This window comes from Lates calcarifer, unplaced genomic scaffold (assembly GCF_001640805.2).
Source record: "Lates calcarifer isolate ASB-BC8 unplaced genomic scaffold, TLL_Latcal_v3 _unitig_651_quiver_1307, whole genome shotgun sequence".
Lineage (NCBI taxonomy): Eukaryota > Metazoa > Chordata > Actinopteri > Centropomidae > Lates > Lates calcarifer.
The window spans coordinates 1-20,599 of record NW_026117879.1 but is presented as its reverse complement, the minus strand read 5'-3'; the positions used below and the strand labels follow the sequence as shown (position 1 = coordinate 20,599).

The window sequence follows — 20,599 nt, the reverse complement described above, 5'->3', positions numbered from 1 at the left end:
TTAGTAAAATCAGGTGGGAATCTTCCAAAGTTTCAGTCTTTTTGAGTTCAAAGTTTCCTCCTCTCCTGCTGCAGCTTCATATTAATTTAGGCTTAACTTAAATTTAGGCTTAAAAGGACAGTGGATTTTCCCAGTCTCTTGGATTTTGTTCCCCATCACTGGATTTGCTGTGTGGTCATTTCATGAATCACAGATCAATTTAGGAACATCCATCATATCCAGGAAGCACCTCTGTCAGTTTACACTGTGCTTTATTACCACATATTCCCATATTCCCAAAGACAGCTACACTGTAATTAATCAAACTACCACAACCAAATTGCCACACTGTGAAAATGGGGCCTTTGGGGGCTGTTAGGTGTTTAGAGCCCCATGGGCAGTTGTGTACTTAAACCTAGTTTATAAATCAGCCTTGTCTTGAACACATGAACTGGTTGGGTTTTTATGTTCAGGACATCATTGGCAGAAAAATAAGTGGAACAGAGATGTAGAGTAAAACAGCTGGTTGATTTGACAGTAAAGTGAATATCTTTTTCTAATGAATATATTAAAAACATGCAAGAGTCATCATCAAGACATCACTTTGGATTCTGGAAACATTGTTGGGCACTTTTCACAGTTTTATAATAGAATTATTAATTGAGGAACTAATTAGTAGGTTAAAATTCATAATGGAAATAATAATCAGTTGCAGCCATACAGAAATCCATTCTCACATCATCTGATAATCAGCTTAGGCTCTTGTGACATGCCAATGAATGCTTTATATTGGAAGCAACAGGAAATGATTTGTTCTTCTCTGGTAAACTTGACTGTACTCTACTGCCATATTCAGGACTGCTATTTGCTGTGTAGTTTAAAGAGACAGTGTAGGACTTTATTCATGTTTAAATGTGGTGTTTATTAATCTTATTCTATGTACCCTGTAGATGAAGTGGTGACTAAATTAATTTAGAGTCTCATGTTTTCATGTCTCTTGCCCCTCATCCCTTCTTCCTTCCTCTTTTCCTTCTTTTCTCTCTTCATGTTTTCCTCCTTAAACCTCAGTTCCTGTCTTCCTTCCCTTTTGTACCTCATTCTCTTTGGTCCACCTCACTCATTTTTCCGGGAATTCCAGATAATAACACATGCTCGTGCACATGCAAACACGCGCTCCCACTTAGTCAGACTGTTACCTGTCTGGCATACTGAACTGCTCTCCCTGCTTGGTTTGGTTTCTAAATCCAAAAGCCGAGGTTATTTTGTTTAGCAGCTGTGTAGATCAGACAGTCAGTATTTCAGTGCTGTGCAGCTTATTTGAAAAAAAGCAATGCCTACCAACTGAGCTTTTCTAACCGTGGGACTCTACCCTGGGCATGCCGTCTGCAGACAAACACCTCTAGAGAATGGATCCAGCCACACAGAGGAAGCCTTCATTCCTCCTCTAAGATATAGTGTTCCAGGCCAGCAGCCACATCATTCAGCAGCACCACACACAGTGGGCTTTGTGTGGCCACAACAGTGAAGGAGCAATCTTCAACACCACACACCTGAAAGTCTAGGGATGTGACAAAATATTTCTAAAAATAGTTGTAATGCTCTAATTCTGTCTCTTGATATTTTCTCTTAATTGATCCCTAACAGCTTCCTGTTGGTTCTGTCTCATTCCAACCAGAGACAGGACCTACAGCCATGCTACAGCAGCTATGTGATGCTGTTCTTAGGCACAGTGGAGCTGTGAATTAAACGCTAATGTTAACATGCTAACATGCTCTCAGTGGCAATACTAACATGCAGATGCTAAGCAATGTTTACCATGTTCATCATCTTAGTTTAGCATGCTAACGTGTTGCTACTTAGAATAAAATATATTGTATAGCTGAGGCTGATGGTATTTGGTATTTGGTCATAAACCAAGTATTTGAGAAGTACTAATATTGACCTGATGAAAGCAAAGCAAATATGAATGTGTGTACTATTTAGATCCACAAATTCAGTCTCATGGTGCAGGTAGAGGAAAAGTCAGGACACAACCAAAGCAGTATACATCTGGGCACCATGAATTTCTGTAGAAAATTTCTGCCAGCTCATCCAGCAGATGTTGAGATGTTTCACTGCATAAGGGCTCACTTAAGTCATTTGGATTAATCCTCTAAGCACCAAGCCTATCCAAAAAATTTCATGGTCACCCATCTAATAGTTGTCGAGACATGTTAGTAATAATTAAAATGTCAACCTCATGTCAGGGGATCACCAAAGACAGTAGGCCTTATCCTCTGGGGACCATGAATGCTTTTATAAAATTTGATTGCAGTCCACCAAATAGCCCTTTAGATAGTTCAGTATATACCAAAAAAAAAAAACCCACACAATTACAAAATGTAACCCCTTTATCAGAAGCTTCTCTGAGTCTCATGAAATAAAGCACCTTGTAAGCCTTCACCCCCTCAAAGGAATCCTTCACTGTGAAGGGCACAATAAATAAGATGGTAGGGGTTTTAGTGTTGCTCAAGGAAACATGACACATGGCTGCCAAGGGGATTCAGTCAGGGATTGTCCAGTTCTGGTACACTCCGTCTTACCATTAGATTCCCCAGCAACAGTAAGTCACCTGAACTAATCTAGATTGCCCCCGTTGTAAGCATCTGGGCCATGTTTGTTTCAGGTGACATCATGGTCATACACTGACAAATCAGCTGTGTGTTGTTGCTTGTTATGACGTATTTTGAGCTCCATTAAGTCTAATGAGCAGAGATGAAATTTAATTTGAAACCTATCAAAAAGGAAGCAGGCTGGCCCCTTCTATTGTGAGTCAGATGAGAGGAATGTGGGAGAGAGTCCAACAGAGTCATAATTCAGCTGATTCAGGGTTTTAAGTGAGTAACTGAGCCGTGTAGCATGGACCAGCACACACCAGTGCACAGTAAGACTGGAGCCACACCGCAGGGCCAGTCAGGAGGAGTCAATATATTTGGCATTTGTAAGTGAGGTGAGCAATATCACCTCTGAAATTTGCACTAGAGAAAATAGGAAACCAATTCTGCTCATGACCTGAGAAAAAAAACAGGTCTTTCTGCTAATGTAAGTACCTCAAATAAGTGTACCTTCATCAACACATGGGGGCAGCAGAAATGTACAACAAATGACACACACAGCAGCACAGAGATAGGAACTACTATTGCTACTCTGGCACTTAACAACTGAGTACAACAGTATGAATGCGTTCCTAGAGAGACTGTCCTAAGATGTACACCATTAACTCAGTTTTTAAAAGATATCACGTCATCCACCTTCCAGTGTGGCCATCCAGAATAACAACGAGGTCAGACAACATGCCACTTAAAGATGCCAAGAATGAGTGAGGACCATGTTTTTCTACATATAATCTGCATTCAGAGTTCAGGTTTAAGACAACACGCAGGAGAGGTGTGATCCAGGCCAGGTCTTCCCTGCATTGCTTCAAACAAAAAACTAAACAAAACAAAAAGAATCTCAGTGAAAAGCTGGTGCGCTGTTTAGCCCAATCTTAGTCAATTTCTGGACTGCTCACAGTTTCACTTGCAGTGAGTAGAGTCTCTTCCTGACCTCAGTGGGAGCCCAGAGCCATCCTTAACTTCTACACTACCAGGCTTGGCTTCCTGGTATGGCAGTTCTGGAGATGGATCATGCCAAAGGGCTAAATCACTTCACAGTCTTAAAACAGAGAGTTTGAACCCCATCTGGACATTGCTCTAACACCATGCTCTTCCAAGTCTCAGGCATATATCTGATGGGTGAGTAGGAGGGCATGAGCCACACAAACACTTCAGTTTAACTCAGGGCTTCACCTGCTGTTTAGGGGAATAGAGCTTCTACAGACTACCTCAGAGAATGGAAGGTATTTGCCAAATAGGAGGCTTTCCTGAGGTGACCCACATCCAGACCATCCAGATCCAGTTGGGATATAACTCATTGTTGTCCTCATTCTTGGGGCTCTGCAAAGGGCACATCCCAGCAGCTATAACTGTGAAAGAACACGACGTTTATTGCATGTCATTACATGTCATTTAATGTTTACCGTCACTGGCAGGGAGGGAGGGATGAAATTGAATAACTCTTTCCAGCATTGACTGAATTAACATCTGCCACCATGATGTTTCTTTTACTTGTTCTGTTTAATAGGTACTTGACACAGATAGTGAGGTACATTTTCACAGTGGAAGGTGATCTAATTGGTGAGATGTAGAATGAAGGGAAGGTGTTAATTTACTCATCCAATTTTTCTCATTACAAAGGACACGTTTCCCCTTGCCTACAGTCCTAATACAGTTTCCTGGCCTACATATCCATGTTTTTATGTGTTCTTCTATCTTTGTACTAGTAGCTACTCTGAGCTCAGAAATTAACAGCACATATGCACAGCATCACAGTGTCAAGTGCACCCTTACAGTATGTAAATAGCAGCTGAGGCCCTGCTAGGAGGGACACTGTTTAACAGGTTGCTATGGAGACGAATAATTCATTGAGAAACAGCCATCACATCTGGCATGCCTTGTGCTTTGCATCAAAAGGTTGTCATGGTATACTAGTATATTTCAACCCTTTGAATAAAAAACAAATATATCCTCCAAAACAGTATGAATGCAGTTTGTCTTTATTAACCACTACAAACAATATCATGTCATTCTGTAGCTCCTGGTGTTTAGTCCATGCTAACAAATGAAGAAAAACATAAACAACATTCATTTTTTGGCACAAACAGGAATATCATGTGAAGAAAATATAAGTCTGTCAGGAGGAAGAAATCTATTACAGTTTCATAACAACAAAAACTAAAAGGTACAATAAGATACAATTCAGTTCCCATTTGGAGTTTCAGTTAATAAGACATTTTTCTGAGGCAGAGCCTAATATTAGATTAATATAGATCAATATACATGTAAGTGAGGTTTAACTTTTATTTATGTAATAATAATATAAAATACAGTTTGGTAAACTACACTATTTTCTTGGCCTGGTGGTGGCCTACCAACATACTGTATTACATTTTATATTTTAAAGATCCTTAGATAGTGTGTAAAGACCAAAGTGCTGGTGTAATGAGGAGATTTGACCTGGTAACTGGCAGGACGTCTGCAGATGTCAGTGTTACACACATAAAAGTTATGAAAGAAGGTTCAGTTCAACAAAAACATTGAGATCATTTCTGCTTCCAAGAAATGTTTATTTAACTTAATCCCACTGTATTACATCCTGGTCAGTAGTAGACATTATAATCTGCCAAAAACATACATTTATCACAGTACCTTGAATTAGTACACTCATGTAACACCCACACTCTCTTTTCCCTAATGACCCAAAGAACAAGATTTCCAATAAAACACACACACACACATATATGTGTGTGTGTGTGTTTTTATACACACACACACACACACACACACACACACACACACACACATATATATATAAGATATACTAATATATATATATATATATATATATTTCTAAAGATAGTACATTAAATTCTATCTAAAAGTGTTATGAAGTCAAACAACAACATAAAAAGGTTTAGATCTTAGACTGAATGAAATACACCTCTTCACATGAAGACAACTTAAATCCTAAAGCTTTAGCTTCTGCAAAATCTACACACCAATAAGCTGGGAACAGTACACAATAGTACATGCAAACAATGGGCTCTCAAGGCACAATGACAAAAGGCCCCTGTGTGTTGTAACACTGATCAGATATTTTGAATGTCATGTTTATGTTTTATATTACTATATTATAGTACCATGTTCTTCAATAATGAGATTATTTTTTTGCATAGGAGAAATGTTCCCACTCTTCTATAAATTGAGATCAGTGTATCACCTTTAAATCATATCAATAATCATTATTTAAAAAAAAATAAAAATCCTACATTCAATTAGCCTTGGTGAAATATGGCCACAACATGATAAGCAAGTCACTTTCAAAATATTTAAAATAAATATTTGCACATTCTAACAGTGACACTGTTATGAATCTCTATATAATAGAGTGTTGCAGAGTGAAGAGTGCACCCAGGTTCCTTCAACATAAAGCCAATGGGATTTTTCCATTAGCTTTTGGATTATTGCAGAAAATAAGTTGTGTGACCAACAAAAGTTTATGCTACTTACACATTTTGTTCTTTTATGATTTTTGAAGCCTGTATACTTCAACATCAACACCACCAAGCTTCCAATTTATAGTTTTCTTCTACATACAAAATCCTTTCCTCTTAGAGGGTTAGTGATAGTTTGCAAGAGCACGAGTATAAAGAAAATACTGATGTAAGGCTGAGCAGATCAGTTTTCTTGTTAGGTGTGATGACGTTCAGTGCCTCTGACTTCCACTGTGTTATCCCCAGGCTTTTTTTCAGGCATCGAACCAAAAACCCATTAAAAAAACCCACGGATTTTGGGATGAAAGAACTGGAAGTGCAAAAATGCTCACTTCTCTCCAGGTTTTAGGACTCAGTCCTGCAGCTCTCAACACAGTCTGATGGTCTTAATAAATCTTGACAATCTGAAAGTTATTTTAAAAATTCTAATACAGATAAGTATTAAAATACTAACTCCTAATATCATTTTGTTTCCCTCTGGTTATCTAAGACTTACTGTTATGGCAGGTTCAAATTTCAACAGCCATTTACATTATGGTTAAAGTCTGCAGCAAAAATAATTAGTTCCCTTTCTATCAAAGCAGTGCGTCTGGAAGGAAAGGCACATAAATGCGCTTGTGCGTAGTTACTACAACATCTAAACTATTATTTGGTCTTTGTTTTTAAGTCAAACACTTGTTTAACTTTCCTCAGCATGAAGGCAACAATTAGTGCACAAACAACCAAAGTGATCACATAGAGTCCCACAAAAAGAGCAGCCTCACCGCTCCCGTGGAGACGTGAGTACAGCTCCCTGCGGCCCACAAAGTCGAGGTGGGAGGCATGAATCTGACACAGGGTGCAGCAAGATAGAAAAATATGGAACACCTGATGACTCTGCCCCACAAAGTCGCACCGGCCGGGGAACCAGCGCTCCAGCAGGGGGACAGTAAAGAAGAAGGCACAGCTGAGAAAGAAAGCCACCTGGCCAAAGTGATAGAGCAGGGCTGGGTCGTCGCTGGCTGTGGACCAGGACAGAAGCCTCTTAGCCACAGGGCTGTTGTCCCAGATGTAGGCAAGTGCCGAGGGCACCACCTGGCACACCTTCCGCACCCAGCTCGGTAGGCTGTGGTTGCAGTATTTCCCGTAGCAGCACCCGAGGCATGACAGGCAGCTGAGGAGAGTGGCGGCAGGCATGAAGATCCCGTGCACGTCTCTGTGCAGGCTCTCATCCACGGCGTAGTAAAAGTGAACTACAGCACTGCCGTACTGATACTGTGCCACCCCGACATAGTCCAGAAAGAAGAAGGCGTAGTGGCACAGCTCAGACTTGCCACCCAACAGGTGGGCCACCACACTGAATGCCGTGTAGGTCATTGAGGACAGGACGAGGATCAGCAGGGGCCACGAATGAGGATCACCGACAAAGTCCACAGTCTCAGCGAGCTGTCGAAACTTCACCAGAAAGACTAAAAACGCCAGCAGGTGAGTCCAGATGTTGATGGTCTCGTTGTGGCCCTGGAACAAGGACAGCAGGTAGTAGCGCCAGTTTTGGTTGAGCGGCCGGTAGCCGGTCGAGACGTAGCGCTCCCTGAAGTAGTGGGGAACCTCTGTGTCTTTTATGGTGCCGGGCATGGAGGGAGCGGCCTCGGTCAGCATCCGCGGGACCTGCCTGATGTGCTGGAGGCTGATGAACACTCGGCCAATTCTCTCCATCACAATGGTCGCCATGATTGTCTGTAGCTGACTGATGCAGGCCAGATGGTTCCTGCAGATTTGAAAATGGTAGACAGTTGGTTCAAACTGTAGCACAACAGGTGTTTATTAGGGGTGTTGAAAATAATTGTTTCTACAATGCATCGCAATGCGAACGTGGATGATTCTGTCTCCCAATGTTGCTTGTTGATTTTTCAGCCTCAGCTGGACAATAAAGTTCTAAAGTTCAAAATTACCTCCTGTTAGCGACGCACGAGACATAGCCACGTTAGTCGTTTTCACCCTGAGAAGCTAATGCCTGCCACTGTAATGGAAATAGCGGACAAAGCCCAGCCAAGAACTGATGTGACACTGTTGTGACATGCTAGTGATAACATTATTCCTGGACTTCAGTCACGGTGGAGTTTTATGTAACAATAACGACACATTACATTGGAGAGAAGTGGCAGATTGCTGCACACAAGAGCTGTTTCTCATATGGGTGCTCATCGGGCAGATACTGGCTCATGTCTGTGATGATCTCTACATTCAGGAAGCTCCCTGAAGCTCAGCTGCAGAAGTATTAGTTTGGTTTTCACAGATGGAACAATTTCACACACAAATATAAGCAGGATAGACTTACACTGTTTACTTATTTTGGTTTATAATGTACAGACATTTATTGATTTCTAAAGCCCTTTTCTAAATAATAAAAAAGGGAGTTCATATTTATCTGACTGCTTTTATTCAATGATGAAATAGTAGCCACGTGCAGTAATATAGAAAATTGGGGATGCATTGCCTCATGATGCATCGTGATATCACATCGCATCAAAACGCTGACAGGGTGATTGTAATCAAATCAAATCGTGAGACCAGAAAAGATGCACAGCCCTAGTTTTTCTTTTCTTGTAACAGTTTCTTGAAAGTCTATCAAGTGTAGCTATAGATTTCTGTCTAAGATTTATATTTACTTACAATCAGAGGGGAAAAAAATCACAATACAAACACAGTTTCAGGTAAATTACATCAACAAATACATATTCAGTGAGGTAAACTCAGGCTCTTTATATGTGTGCACATGTGCATATGAAAAAGAAAGAGAGAGCAAGTGCACAACTGTTTGTTTTGGCCATCCCACAAAAAATGTCACAGTGCCACAAACCTACGCCCTTGTTATTGCTAATCTTAATTATACTGTGCTGAGATAGAGGTTGAAAATATGTCACGGTCAGGCAAAGTAACAGAGCAAAACTCTGTATCTTTGCAGCTGCTGTAATAGAAATGAGATGCAGTTATACAAGTTGTAACAGTGTGACTGTTAGAGAGCGATGGATGAGATTTTAAGTTGAACATGACATGAAGACAAACCACCCCCCCCCACCCACCCCCCATTTCCTAGCGCCCCAAGCCATCAGTATTTCTTCCTCTGAGCCCGCCCCTGCTGAGAACCTGCTGCTGTGCCGAATATCAAGCATCGAACAAACCTCACTAAACCGAGTCGTTACCGTTTAAGGTGTACCCGCCAGCTGTAGCGTTACGATGCTGTAAAGGTCTGAAAAGTTCTGCCACCGCCTGAACCAAAGGCGTAACTTCTTCTACCCAGTATCCATCACTTCAGAGTGGTATGTTGTTCCTATATCCACAAACTGACAAGTCAGCAGTGTCTCACCTTGTGGCGCCTGCTGGTTTCCTTCAGTGTCCGCAGCTGGAGTGACCTCTCCCTGCTCCTCCTCCGCCCGAGACAACTATTCAACACATTGAATCGTTGTTCTGCGGTGAGAAAGAACAATTAAGTTAGCGTCCTTAAATGAAACCGGAAGCGATGTGATTTTACTATAAAAGTAAAAGCTTTGACTAACTCAATTCAGAGAGAATAAAACTCTGTTGATCCGCTTTGAAAAATTAGATCGTCACATCAATAAATGATCAACTTTGAAGTAGAAAATGGAAAAAGAAATCAAGGTAAATAAGATATTAATTAGGAGTCGTAAGTTCTGACTTTATTATGCGTTTGCAATTTATTAATGTCCACTTAACAGCAATGAAATAGATACAGAAACTGCAGTGTTGATACATGCGGATTGAAATAGGTAAAATATACCAATCAAAATTCCTACTACATTATACCTTTGTTATCCCTACCTACTTATTCATGAGGGAAATATTGTACTTTTTACTCCACTACATTTATTTGACAGCTTTTGCCAACAGTTACTTTGCAGATTCATAATTGTAGTCCAGAATATAAATAATTAGATGTAATATTATAGATTGATTTACCCAGCAGGAGGCTACAGTAGTTACAACAGTCACACATTCACAGCTGCAACACTGATACTTACATATTCATGCAACAATATTAAGGCTATGCTGCAGTTTTATACTGTTCTGAAATGGGTCATTCTGCATAGTAGTACATAGTAGTTCTGCAAAGTACTTTTCCTTTTTGTACTTAAAGTACTTTCTGCGGCTATAGTGCTGTGCTTTATTGTGAAATCGAGTACCGGAAAACGGTAGTGCTTGTGCTTGTAACTTGAAACACCGGGTGAACCAGGAGGAAGAGAGTGTTAAAAAAAAGGATTAAAAAAAAAAACTCTAAGAAAACTTCAAACGTGATGTGCCTTAATTTCGTCTGATTTGTATGCATGAGATAGGTGTCCAGGCCTAAACGGTGAAAGCGGTTATTTTCTGTGTTCATCGTTAAATAGACAGTGTGTTTGAAGAGACATTACGAAGAACGTCCTCCAATCACAGGAGTCATCTGCGATTCACCTCATTTCACTCCAATCCCTTCGTGGCGTGCAGCCTGAACCAGTACATTTCTCCTCGCAGGAGAGAGTTAGGAATTCTGACTGCGTGGGTGTGAAACTTGTGGGACATTCTTTGTCAGTGACAGTCTGCTCCTGAGTCATTGTGTATATAACATGCACAGACACGAAGTATACAGATATACAAATAATACAGAGAGCAGCAGAGTATGATCACATTTAATATGATTTGAATGAATTACTCCAAACAGTTGAGATACTTGATGACAGAATTTCCATATTCATACAGGTGTGTAGGAGGAGAGACACAGCAGCCTTGTGGGGATTAGATACCACTCTCATATCTATCTAAATCAAGAGCAGCAGTTATTTAGCTTGGTGTTAACACTAGAAACGAGGGAAAACAGCTAGCCTTAGGCTAGAATAGTCAGGCACATGTCCCCCTGTGAAACAACAATTTTAATGCTTTGTTTTTTGTATGTTTTTGTGACATTAATTAGTGAACTTTTTAGGAACTGTTATGATTTTGTTGACTTTGGACAGAGCCAGAGTCATTCTTATGTGTCCATGTTCCTATGGCAGCATGACGAACGGTCCCATGTTCCCACGCAGGGTCCTATGTTCCCCAGTTTTATATGTTTGCTCTCCCAGGGACCTATGTTCCTAAGGTCCCATATTCCTCAAGTCCATATGTAATATAATGGGAACTTGTAAAGATGTTCCCCAGCTCTGTATTCACTGAAAATAACATGGACTATTGTGGGAACTCGTCAAAGGGCTTTTCTGTTCCCCGTGGCTCTAATAGGCCTAACTGCAGGCTTCAACCTACAGTTTTGAAGTCTTGGTTCAAATTAATTTAATTTAATTAATGTGTGTTAACAGAGTATTTTACTGGGGAACATAGGATTCTGAGAATATAGGACCTTTGGGAACATAGGGCCTTAGAAACTTAGGATCCTGGGAAAATACATTGGCTCCCAACCAGGCAGGTTAATTCCCCCATTTCCAGTCTTTCTGCTAAGCTACCTGTAACCTGGCTGCAGCTTCATATTTACTATACAAACGAGAGTGGATCAGTCTTCTCATAAAACTCCCAGCAAACTGCTTTGTTAAGGTATATGTGCAGTTTTAAAGGATGATTCATATATCTTTAGATTTTATAAGGCAGTATGTCCCTTTGTGTCTGGTTTGCAGTGTTTCATATTTCAAGAAGTTGTTCTGAATCAAATTTGGCCTGAGTAATAAAATAAAAACTGCCTCCAACATTTACTAAAGCTTACTGTATCCCAGTATGTTATCAAATCCAGTTTTCACCAAAGATCTCAGTTTGTTTGGATTGGAGAAGAGCTACCTGTTACCATTTAGCCTGAATCACTAGTCAGAACTGGTTCTGGGGTGTGGGCTCTGCTGAATGTAAACTGTCCAGTTTTCCTGCATATTTCCTAAGACTTTGTTTTACCTTTGAAGCACGTGAGCATGTAACAGTACTGAGGGCTTGAAAACATTACTTAAAATACAGTTTATTTATTTCATATGTTGTCAGAAAAACCCAAGGAGTTAACAATGTAAATGTTCCTTTTAACACTGAGCCAGATAAGGATTTGTGTGTGTGCTCTTTTCTGTCTTTGTGAGGGCCAAACTGAAACCCTGACAATGAAGACATATTTGGAATGTAAAGTGGCATTTTTGGCCTGTCCTCACTTCTTCAGTGTGATGTATAACAGTTCAGACATGGTTTTAGGTTTAGAATTATAGTGGGTTGGTTAAGTTTAGGTTTAGAAGGTGATTTATGTCAAAGAATGCTCTCACAAGTACCGGGGTAGACTGTGTAAGATAGACAGAATGATCTCAGTTGTTTGCATATTTGTGCTGAGTGTGTGATGACAGGAAGAGGACGGGAAAAGCAGCACCATAGATACAAAAGATCTCCCCTCTGTGACTGCACATTTTACTGAAAATAACACCAGAGACAGCAATTAAAAAGCAATTCTAGCTGCTTTCCAGCTGCTCATAAAGTGTTTGCAACAATCAACAGCTCTCTCCTGTCCTGGAGGAAATTAGTTCACAGTGTGCTAGACACCAGAAACTGTGGTCCACTTACAATGACACACTCTAAATTTGGCAAGCACTTTCACTTTGCAGGCAGGGTTTTATCAAAGAGACCTTATAGTAACCCTATAAGGTTTCTTTATATTATTTATAATTTATATCACAGGCATGTGAAAAACTGGCCCCATTAAAATATGTAAAGTGCTGATGGTAGCAACTGCATAATGTTAAATTAGCAAGTCATTAGGAAAGTAAAGCTACAGTTGCATCTAAACTAACAGATTAGACTCATTTTAAAAGCCTTAGTGATAATTTAGATTGGTGAAATATTATTAAAATCAGATTCAATTATTCATTTTTTGTATAATTGATCTAAGTTTATGATCAGTGTACCATCAGTTCTCAGCTGGGAGGATCTCTCTGTTACTCACATCACCAGTAACTCCATTTCTCAACACACATTAACATACTGAGCGTATGGTTTTCACACACACACACACACACACACACACACACGCACACACACATACACACACATACACACACACACACACACACACACACACCGCCTGTTTATCTCTCTTTACAAACACACACTTCCTGTTACTAACCACACTCATTTGCTCAATAATTTCATCTCCTACTTTAGGCCTTGTTTAATTTCATTCTTAATTATACTCATTCTTTCATTTTAATTTCTTTTTTAGATGAGATGTCAACATACAATTTAATACCTTGTCTTTTTTTCTTTTTTTTTTTTTTTTTGTCACAGCATCTTTTGTTGTACTTGCCAATACATCAGCAACTCACCCTGTTCTGCCATATTGTATGCTACTGTGTGATGGGACATGGTGTGTGTATTCTATTTTTGAACTTGATATTATTTAATTCTAAATGGTAACACAACTGCAGTATAATTTTCTTTTTACACCTTTTAAACTCAGACTGCTTTAATTCAATTGCTTTTTTTTGTGTTTTTGTTTTTCAAAGTTTCACAACCTTAATGAATAGAATCATGGTTTAGGACACTTTGAAACTTTGTATTTGTCTTAAAATTTGAAGTTGCAATTTATACCTCTGTAGTCCTTTTTGCTAGCAGTTAATTAATAACATATATATCATGAGTTGTCTATGTGCTGCAGTTCAGGATATCTTAACTGCAAGTATCAGTAATAAAGTGCTAATCCAGTCAGCTAATCCATCAGTATTTTAGTGTAAAAGTGTTTTGCTGTTTTTACACACACTCTGACTATGATGTTGGCTGGGTAACAACTTCACTCAATCCTGTTAAATGATTTTTACTTCACGCCTACACAGCGTTGACATGATTCTGACCAAATCGAAGTTACCATTCTAATTTATCAGATTATTATTGCAGCCATTTTTACTGTATTTAACCTGCACGACCACACCAACAGATGGAAAGCAGGAAAATAATGTAATAGCAACCACAACAGAACAGGGTCAACAGGTGAATTTTTTTATTTTATTACTGACTCTGTCTGTCAATGCGTGCCATTATTTTCAACATTGTGAGACCTAGAATTTTTTTACAATAAAAGTATTAACATCATTGCTGAATTTTTTTTTGTTTATTTTTTTTTGTTTGTTTTTTTTGTTTTGTTTTGTTTTTTTGTTTGTTTTTTTGTTTGGGATTTGGGGGCCAGTGTTAGATCAGGGTTAGTGGGGAAATTATTTTTTTGTACCCAACATTCCACCGCGAGCATGCACTTGGCGACGGCGGCAAGGAAAAACTACCTTTTGATGGGTAGAAACCTTGAGCAGAACCGGGCTCTGGGTGGGTGGTCATCTGCCTTGACCAGTTGGGTTGTGACGGGGTGGGGAGCGGATGGGTGAGATAAAGAGAGAGAGAGAGAGAGCTGGAGGAAAAGGATGGAGGGGTGGCATCACCGTCTTCGGAAAAAATTGAGGAACCTCTTCCTCAGAGATTTTCTTTTAGGGTGTCTTTGCACCTCCTCCATCAGGTTTTCCATCTCCACCACTCTACTCATCAGGTCATTTGTAGATGTCTCTCTGTCTTGTTCTCTGTCTCTCAGAGCCTGCTTCAGGACACTCAGAGACTCCAGTAGGCCAGACTTCTCTTGGCGCCACTGGAGCTGCTCTTTGTCCAGGTCTTCCTGTGCCTTCACCAGAGCTGCTGAGAGGCTGGAGGTTTCCCTCATCTGCTCCTCCAGGAGTCGTGATCTTTCTTTCTCCCACGTTGATCTTTCCTTCTCCAGCTCCTGGAGAAATGTTTCCTTGAGGGTTGATGTTTCTTTGATGTGTTCCTCCACGAGCCGGGACCTGTCTTCCTTCCACTCGGATGTTTTCTTCTCTAGCTCCTGCTGAAATGATGCCTTGAGGGTAGAGACTTCCTGACTTTGGTCAGCGAGGAGACGGGACTTCTCGTTCTCCCACTGGCAGCGGGAGTTCTCCAGGTCATTTTTGACCTGGGCCAGTGTTTGTTTAATGGTGGAGGTCTCCTCCTCCTGCTTGGCCAGGTTTTTCTCAGCCTCCTTCCTACTGTTAGTTTCCATTCTCAGAGCTGCCCTTAGCCTTTCTGCATTCTGCTCTGCATCCTTTACTTTTTTACCGTTACTATACAGTTCAGCTAAGAGCTCCCTCACCTCCTCAGTGGCATCCATCGCTACGCGGCCGAGCTGAGATTTCAATCGCTCGACTTCCATGATGAGTGCCAGTTTTTCTCTTTCCAGTGAAGCTATTTTGTATTCCTGGGCCATAACCTGATGAATCTCTGGCTTGGTTATGGCAGGCTCTGCCGCGGGAGTTGAAGGTTGGATTTCAATTGTCGATTCAGGCCGTTTGAGAATGGTCACCACAGGCCCAACTTTGTGAGGTTCTGGGACTGGTGCTTTGGTTATTCCCTCAGGCCGTTTGAGAATGGTCACCACAGGCCCTACTTTTTGAGGTTGTGGGACTGGTGCTTTGGTTATTCCCTCAGGCCGTTTGAGAATGGTCACCACAGGCCCTACTTTTTGAGGTTGTGGGACTGGTGCTTTGGTTATTCCCTCAGGCCGTTTGAGAATGGTCAGCACAGGCCCTACTTTTTGAGGTTGTGGGACTGGTGCTTTGGTTATTCCCTCAGGCCGTTTGAGAATGGTCACCACAGGCCCTACTTTTTGTGGGACTGGTGCTTTGATTGTCCCCTCAGGCTGTTCGAGAAATCTCACCACAGGCCCTACTTTTTGAGTTTTTGGGACTGGCGCTTTGGTTGTCCCCTCAGGCCGTTTCAGAATGCTCACCACAGGCGCTACTTTTTTAGGTTCTGGGACTGGCACTTTGGTCATCTCCTCAGGCCGGTTTAGACCGGTTTTTACAGGCTCTGCTTTCTGAGCCTTGATGTTTGTCGTTATTTCAGCCTGTGTGGTGGTGTTTTGTGCAGGCTGGTGAACTGACACGGCAGTTGTTGCCTCTGCTTCCAGAGGTACAGCTGCCTGTGTTTTGTTTTTGAGTATAGCCTGTGTCTTTGTCTGCTTAGGTGGCACTGTCAGTCCAAAGACACAGCTTACCCCACCAGTCGCAGTCCTTTTTCGTGGCTGAATCTTTGTGTTTACTTGTCCATCTTTTGTTTGCTTTGTAATTGTCTCTCTCTGGAGTGAGGGATAGTTGTCCTCATCCAGACTCAGACGAGACCTTTGGTCAGCCACTTCTGGAATTTTCCAGGGGTTGACAGCTGGAGTCCTTTTGTGCGGCTTGCACGCTGCTTTCCTAGTAGAGAGGGATTTTTCTTTCTCTGCTACCTCCATAAGTTGATCTAGGATTTCCTTCTCCTCGTTCAACGAATCGACAGTAATTTCCTGTACGATTTTACCGTCCTTGTCTCGGACGCGAAAAATGTGCTTGTTTTCTTTGTTTGTATCCATACTGAGTTTGCGATTGTGCTCTCGGTGAATGAATCTGGTCACTAAGTAACGCAGGGGTTTATGAAAAGAGATGTCAGAAATGGAATATTTGACCCCTATATATAGTCTCACAACAGTGAGTCACTGATGATGTCATCAGTCATATCAAAGAGTTTATGTGGTTTAAAGCATGGTTACCATGGTAACAGTAGTCCAATTTAAAATGAATGGAGGAATTCCTGTCTGTCCATTTTCTCAACAACCGCGACTCCAGAAACTTCACAGTGGACACTGCCCTTCCTCTGGTCCTCAGCAACACACATGTGAAGTTTGAAGTCCATCAGATGAGCGGTTGTTGACAAAATTGAGACAGACTCAGACAGAGCATTTATAGTTGGATGTTGCCACACGCAGGTTTCTCTGTCAGTGTCCTTTAATGCATAAATGATGCTCCCAGTTTGAAAAGGGCCTCCACAGGAGGAAATGTCTGAGCTCTGATGGATATACATACATAGTGAAGTGAAGATGCTTCCCCTGATGACACTGAAACTGAATGACTGGAAGTTCTTCAGTTCTCACTCTTATGACAAACAAAAAACACTGAACAAGTGTTGTGAACGGAGAAGCAGCAAGAGAAACCACAGAAATAATCTCTTGTTGCTGGACAATAGAAACAGAGATGATAACAGTACATCACATGGTTTAAGCAATGCACAGAGGAAATCACTTTAGTAAGAGCAGAAATATAATGAAATAACATCACATGTCTGAGGCTTTGCAGCTGATTGGCTTCATATAGTTCTGTCCACAAGATGGTGTAGAAATACAATAATGACAGTGAAATAATCACATCAGTGTTTGTACCAAATATAATGTATGAGCAGACAGAAACTGCTCTTTTTGCTCATACGCCTAATTGGGCTGCAGGTACCATCTAATACCAGGTACCAGGAGTGACAAGGACACTGGCAGAACACAAAACTAGAGAAGAATCAGTCAAGAAAGATAAGGAGAGAGCAACTGTCTGTTGCCACCACATGAAAAACCACTCCCTTTCTGGGGGCTGTTTTGCTTTTGCCTCTCCAGCTGTTTTCACTTTCACTTGCACCAAAGCAGGAGAAAATGGTTCACAATCACTTGTGCTTCCTAAATGGACAGATTGATATCACTGAAGTTTAACTGACTTGGTGTTATACTGTGATGATTAAGTGTCCCCTTAATTCTGTATGAGCAGTGTATTGTAGTGGTATAAAGTGTTTCCTTTTCTTATTTTTAGTTTATATGTGTATTCCTGCTACATCCTTCTTATTATGTATACTGATGATGATACAGTGGTTTTTGTTTTGTTACTTAAAAGAGAGAGAGAGAGAGCTGAGTGGTCTTGATTCTGCAAATTATTATTTTATTAATTAATTGCATTGCTTGTTGGCATCAATACGCAAAATACATCACTTCTCCAATCAACTTGTATTGTGCCATGATAATTCCACAACATATCAACATAAAACAAGTTGGAGATCTCCATCTGACTCATCAACCAGTCTACGTTCAGACCTCTTTAGGTGACATTGTTTTCTTTAACATCTTGGTGCTTGGACACCTTCAGAGGTCCTGTGGAGTCCATGTCACAGTCAGAGCTGTTGTGGCAGCATGAGCAGGACCTATGCAATATTAAACAGGAGGTGTTAATGTTTTGGTGGGTTGATGTTAACACCCTTTAGCCACAACATGAAAAACAGCAACATGACTGGAAACTTAGACAGAAATAGTCACAAAATAAGTGAGGAGATGAGAAAGTTGTAATATAGAGTTAAAACACATAAAAGCACAAAAAACATTCATAAAGTTGTGTTTAATCAAATTACACAAATGAACTGACCCACACAACACTAGTGGCAGATAGGATTATACCGGCATAAGAGTACTGGTTTTGTCTCTGCAGTGTATAGTCTGCCTTGTGCACTGTAGTTAATAGCAACTTGGAGATGATAAGGTACATATACAATGTACAGGGGGAGGGAGGAGGTTTGTCATTGAGCTCCTGACACAGTGATACTCTCGGGTCTCTGGGTGGGTCAGAGTGTTTTCTTTTCCCATTCAAGTCGAACATAGATCTTTAACTCACTCAACCTGTTTCCCAGTGAGGCGACTTTTGTTGGTCTGTGCTTTATTCATTCATTTAAAGACTGTTGTATTAGCAGGTTACCATGCCCAGCAACTCTGCAACATATCCACAGAGGGGCAGTGTTTCATTTTTTAAACTGTGCTGGTCATAGCAGATAGAGATTCATTTAGAAAAGAACAAATGAAATTTGATTGTTCACACTTTGTGAACAGGAGAACAGTTTAGAAATTTGGTCAGATAGGTGTTTTGTGAAGATGCTTTTTTGTTATCTATAGACAATGAAAGCACTGTGCGTGTACCTGCTGTCATTTTATCTTGCCCAGAGCCCCAGAAAGCAAGCACTGTTCCTGCTCTATAATAACATTAAGCCCCAGCATGTGTTAGTTACTTTGTGATCATCTGATTAAAATGTATATTTATTTGGGAATATGTGCCATATAAGCACAATATGATCTGAAATAACTAGGGCTTTATTGCTTGATTTTTACACAGCTCCTCTATAGTATAGTATTAGGTAAACATGGCAGGAGCTGCCATTGTTTTGCCACTCATCATTTCATGTTATATCTTTATAGTGGAGTGTAGTGCAAATTCCTTAACAAATTTTCAGTCAGTGAAATGATCACAAACTAATCACCACACAGTGACCCCAGGGCCTTTGAGTCAAGGCCCTGAGGCAGTTTCCCACCTTGTCCAGCTGGGACTCTAGCCTTGCACAACATAAACTGTGGGTTAAGATGTAATGACCTCCCTCTGTGAAGCTTACCGTACTGTATTTGAACGGGACAGGAAATCAATACCACAATTCAACAAATTACACTGAATCAATGGATTGATTTGTTATGGGAGTTGTTGTGTGTGTTTTAGACAAGTGGCATTTCAACAGGTTTCATTTGCCTTTAATGAAAAGCATTTCACCCCTTGGGAGCTTTTTAAGTGACATGGTGTTATGTAGGAAGGTGCTGCGTGGCTTTAAAATGGCTGCTTGGAGAGTGATTTTTCTCTCTTTAATCAGGGCCCTTATTTAACCAGGAGAAAAATGCTACTTTTAACTTCTTTACTCTTTTACACAACCTTTCTGATTAACTCACATTCTCAAATGTGTTTCTAAAGTGTAGAATTAGACCCTCATTTCATTTCTCAGTTGGGTAATCACAGTCGAGGGAGCTGAACTGGAAACTAGTGGACACTTGACATTTTACTTTTCAAACCTCTGACTAAAAAGGATAACATGTAGTGGTCCCTAAAGCAGCACATCTTCCGGCCTAATTGGGTTGGATGGCTCAGCCAGATATTGAGGTGGCATTTCGCCGGAGAATTCCTCAGCTCCCCGATGATGAGCCCAGTGTGCCTTCGTTTATCAGTGTCTGCCTGCTTTTGCTGAGTAGTTTGTTTTTGCCCTTTGCACAATGTATCACCTGTCACATCTAATGGGACCCAGTATGGAGTACAGGGCCCCAGCGGATCCCTTGGGTTCATCTCTGTTTCCATTTCCACCATCGCCATAGATAACTCCTTCAATAGCCGCAGCCCTCCACCTCCGCAGTGCTGGAGAGCTCTCTTTGTGCTGGCATGAAAACAAATCGAGGCTTTCCTTCCTTCCAATAAACTGCATCAAATCCCATTAATTGAAGTCCCCTGCAATTGTGGTAGGATTGAATCTGGTCTAATGACATGAGACCTGTGAAATACAGTTCAAACTAAAAATGTGCAGTTTACTGTTGACAATTTGAACTATACATATTTGGCTGAGTGTTCCCCAAAGTCCCTCAATGGATATATACAATAGTGTAGTCACAGATGATGCACTATCTCTAAACAATTAACTTTCTGTCACAAAATGATGAAAGTTGCAATAAATTCAGTTGTTTCATTTGGGCAGTTAACGTATGGATATAAGTTAGTTATTAGTTATTAGTTAGTTTAGGGGTATATTAGGGTTATCACTATAATACAAATACAAATTATTTCATATTTTATTCCCTAATGTATGGGATTGTTCTCTCTC

General features: G+C 40.7%; 1 protein-coding gene across 2 annotated transcripts; it reads right to left on the bottom strand.

Annotated features, from left to right (window-relative positions):
- Window positions 1-4,591: 4,591 nt before the first annotated feature.
- LOC108879421 (membrane progestin receptor alpha-B) lies at window positions 4,592-9,584 on the bottom strand. Of its 2 annotated transcripts, none has more exons than XM_018670686.2 (2): window positions 9,456-9,584; window positions 4,592-7,856 (listed from the first exon to the last, which is right to left on the bottom strand). In XM_018670686.2, the coding sequence occupies exon 2, from the start codon at window positions 7,817-7,819 to the stop codon at window positions 6,755-6,757; it is 1,065 nt and encodes a 354-aa protein (XP_018526202.1). In that variant the 5' UTR covers window positions 7,820-7,856; window positions 9,456-9,584; the 3' UTR covers window positions 4,592-6,754. The 2 variants fall into 2 exon arrangements, with proteins under 2 accessions (XP_018526202.1, XP_018526203.1); XM_018670687.1 differs by lacking the exon at window positions 9,456-9,584 and adding an exon at window positions 9,292-9,449.
- Window positions 9,585-20,599: the final 11,015 nt, after the last annotated feature.

Excerpts from the sequence above, each read along its gene's own strand:
- LOC108879421 (XM_018670686.2), bottom strand. The coding sequence starts at position 7,819 with ATGGCGACCATTGTGATGGAGAGAATTGGCCGAGTGTTCATCAGCCTC.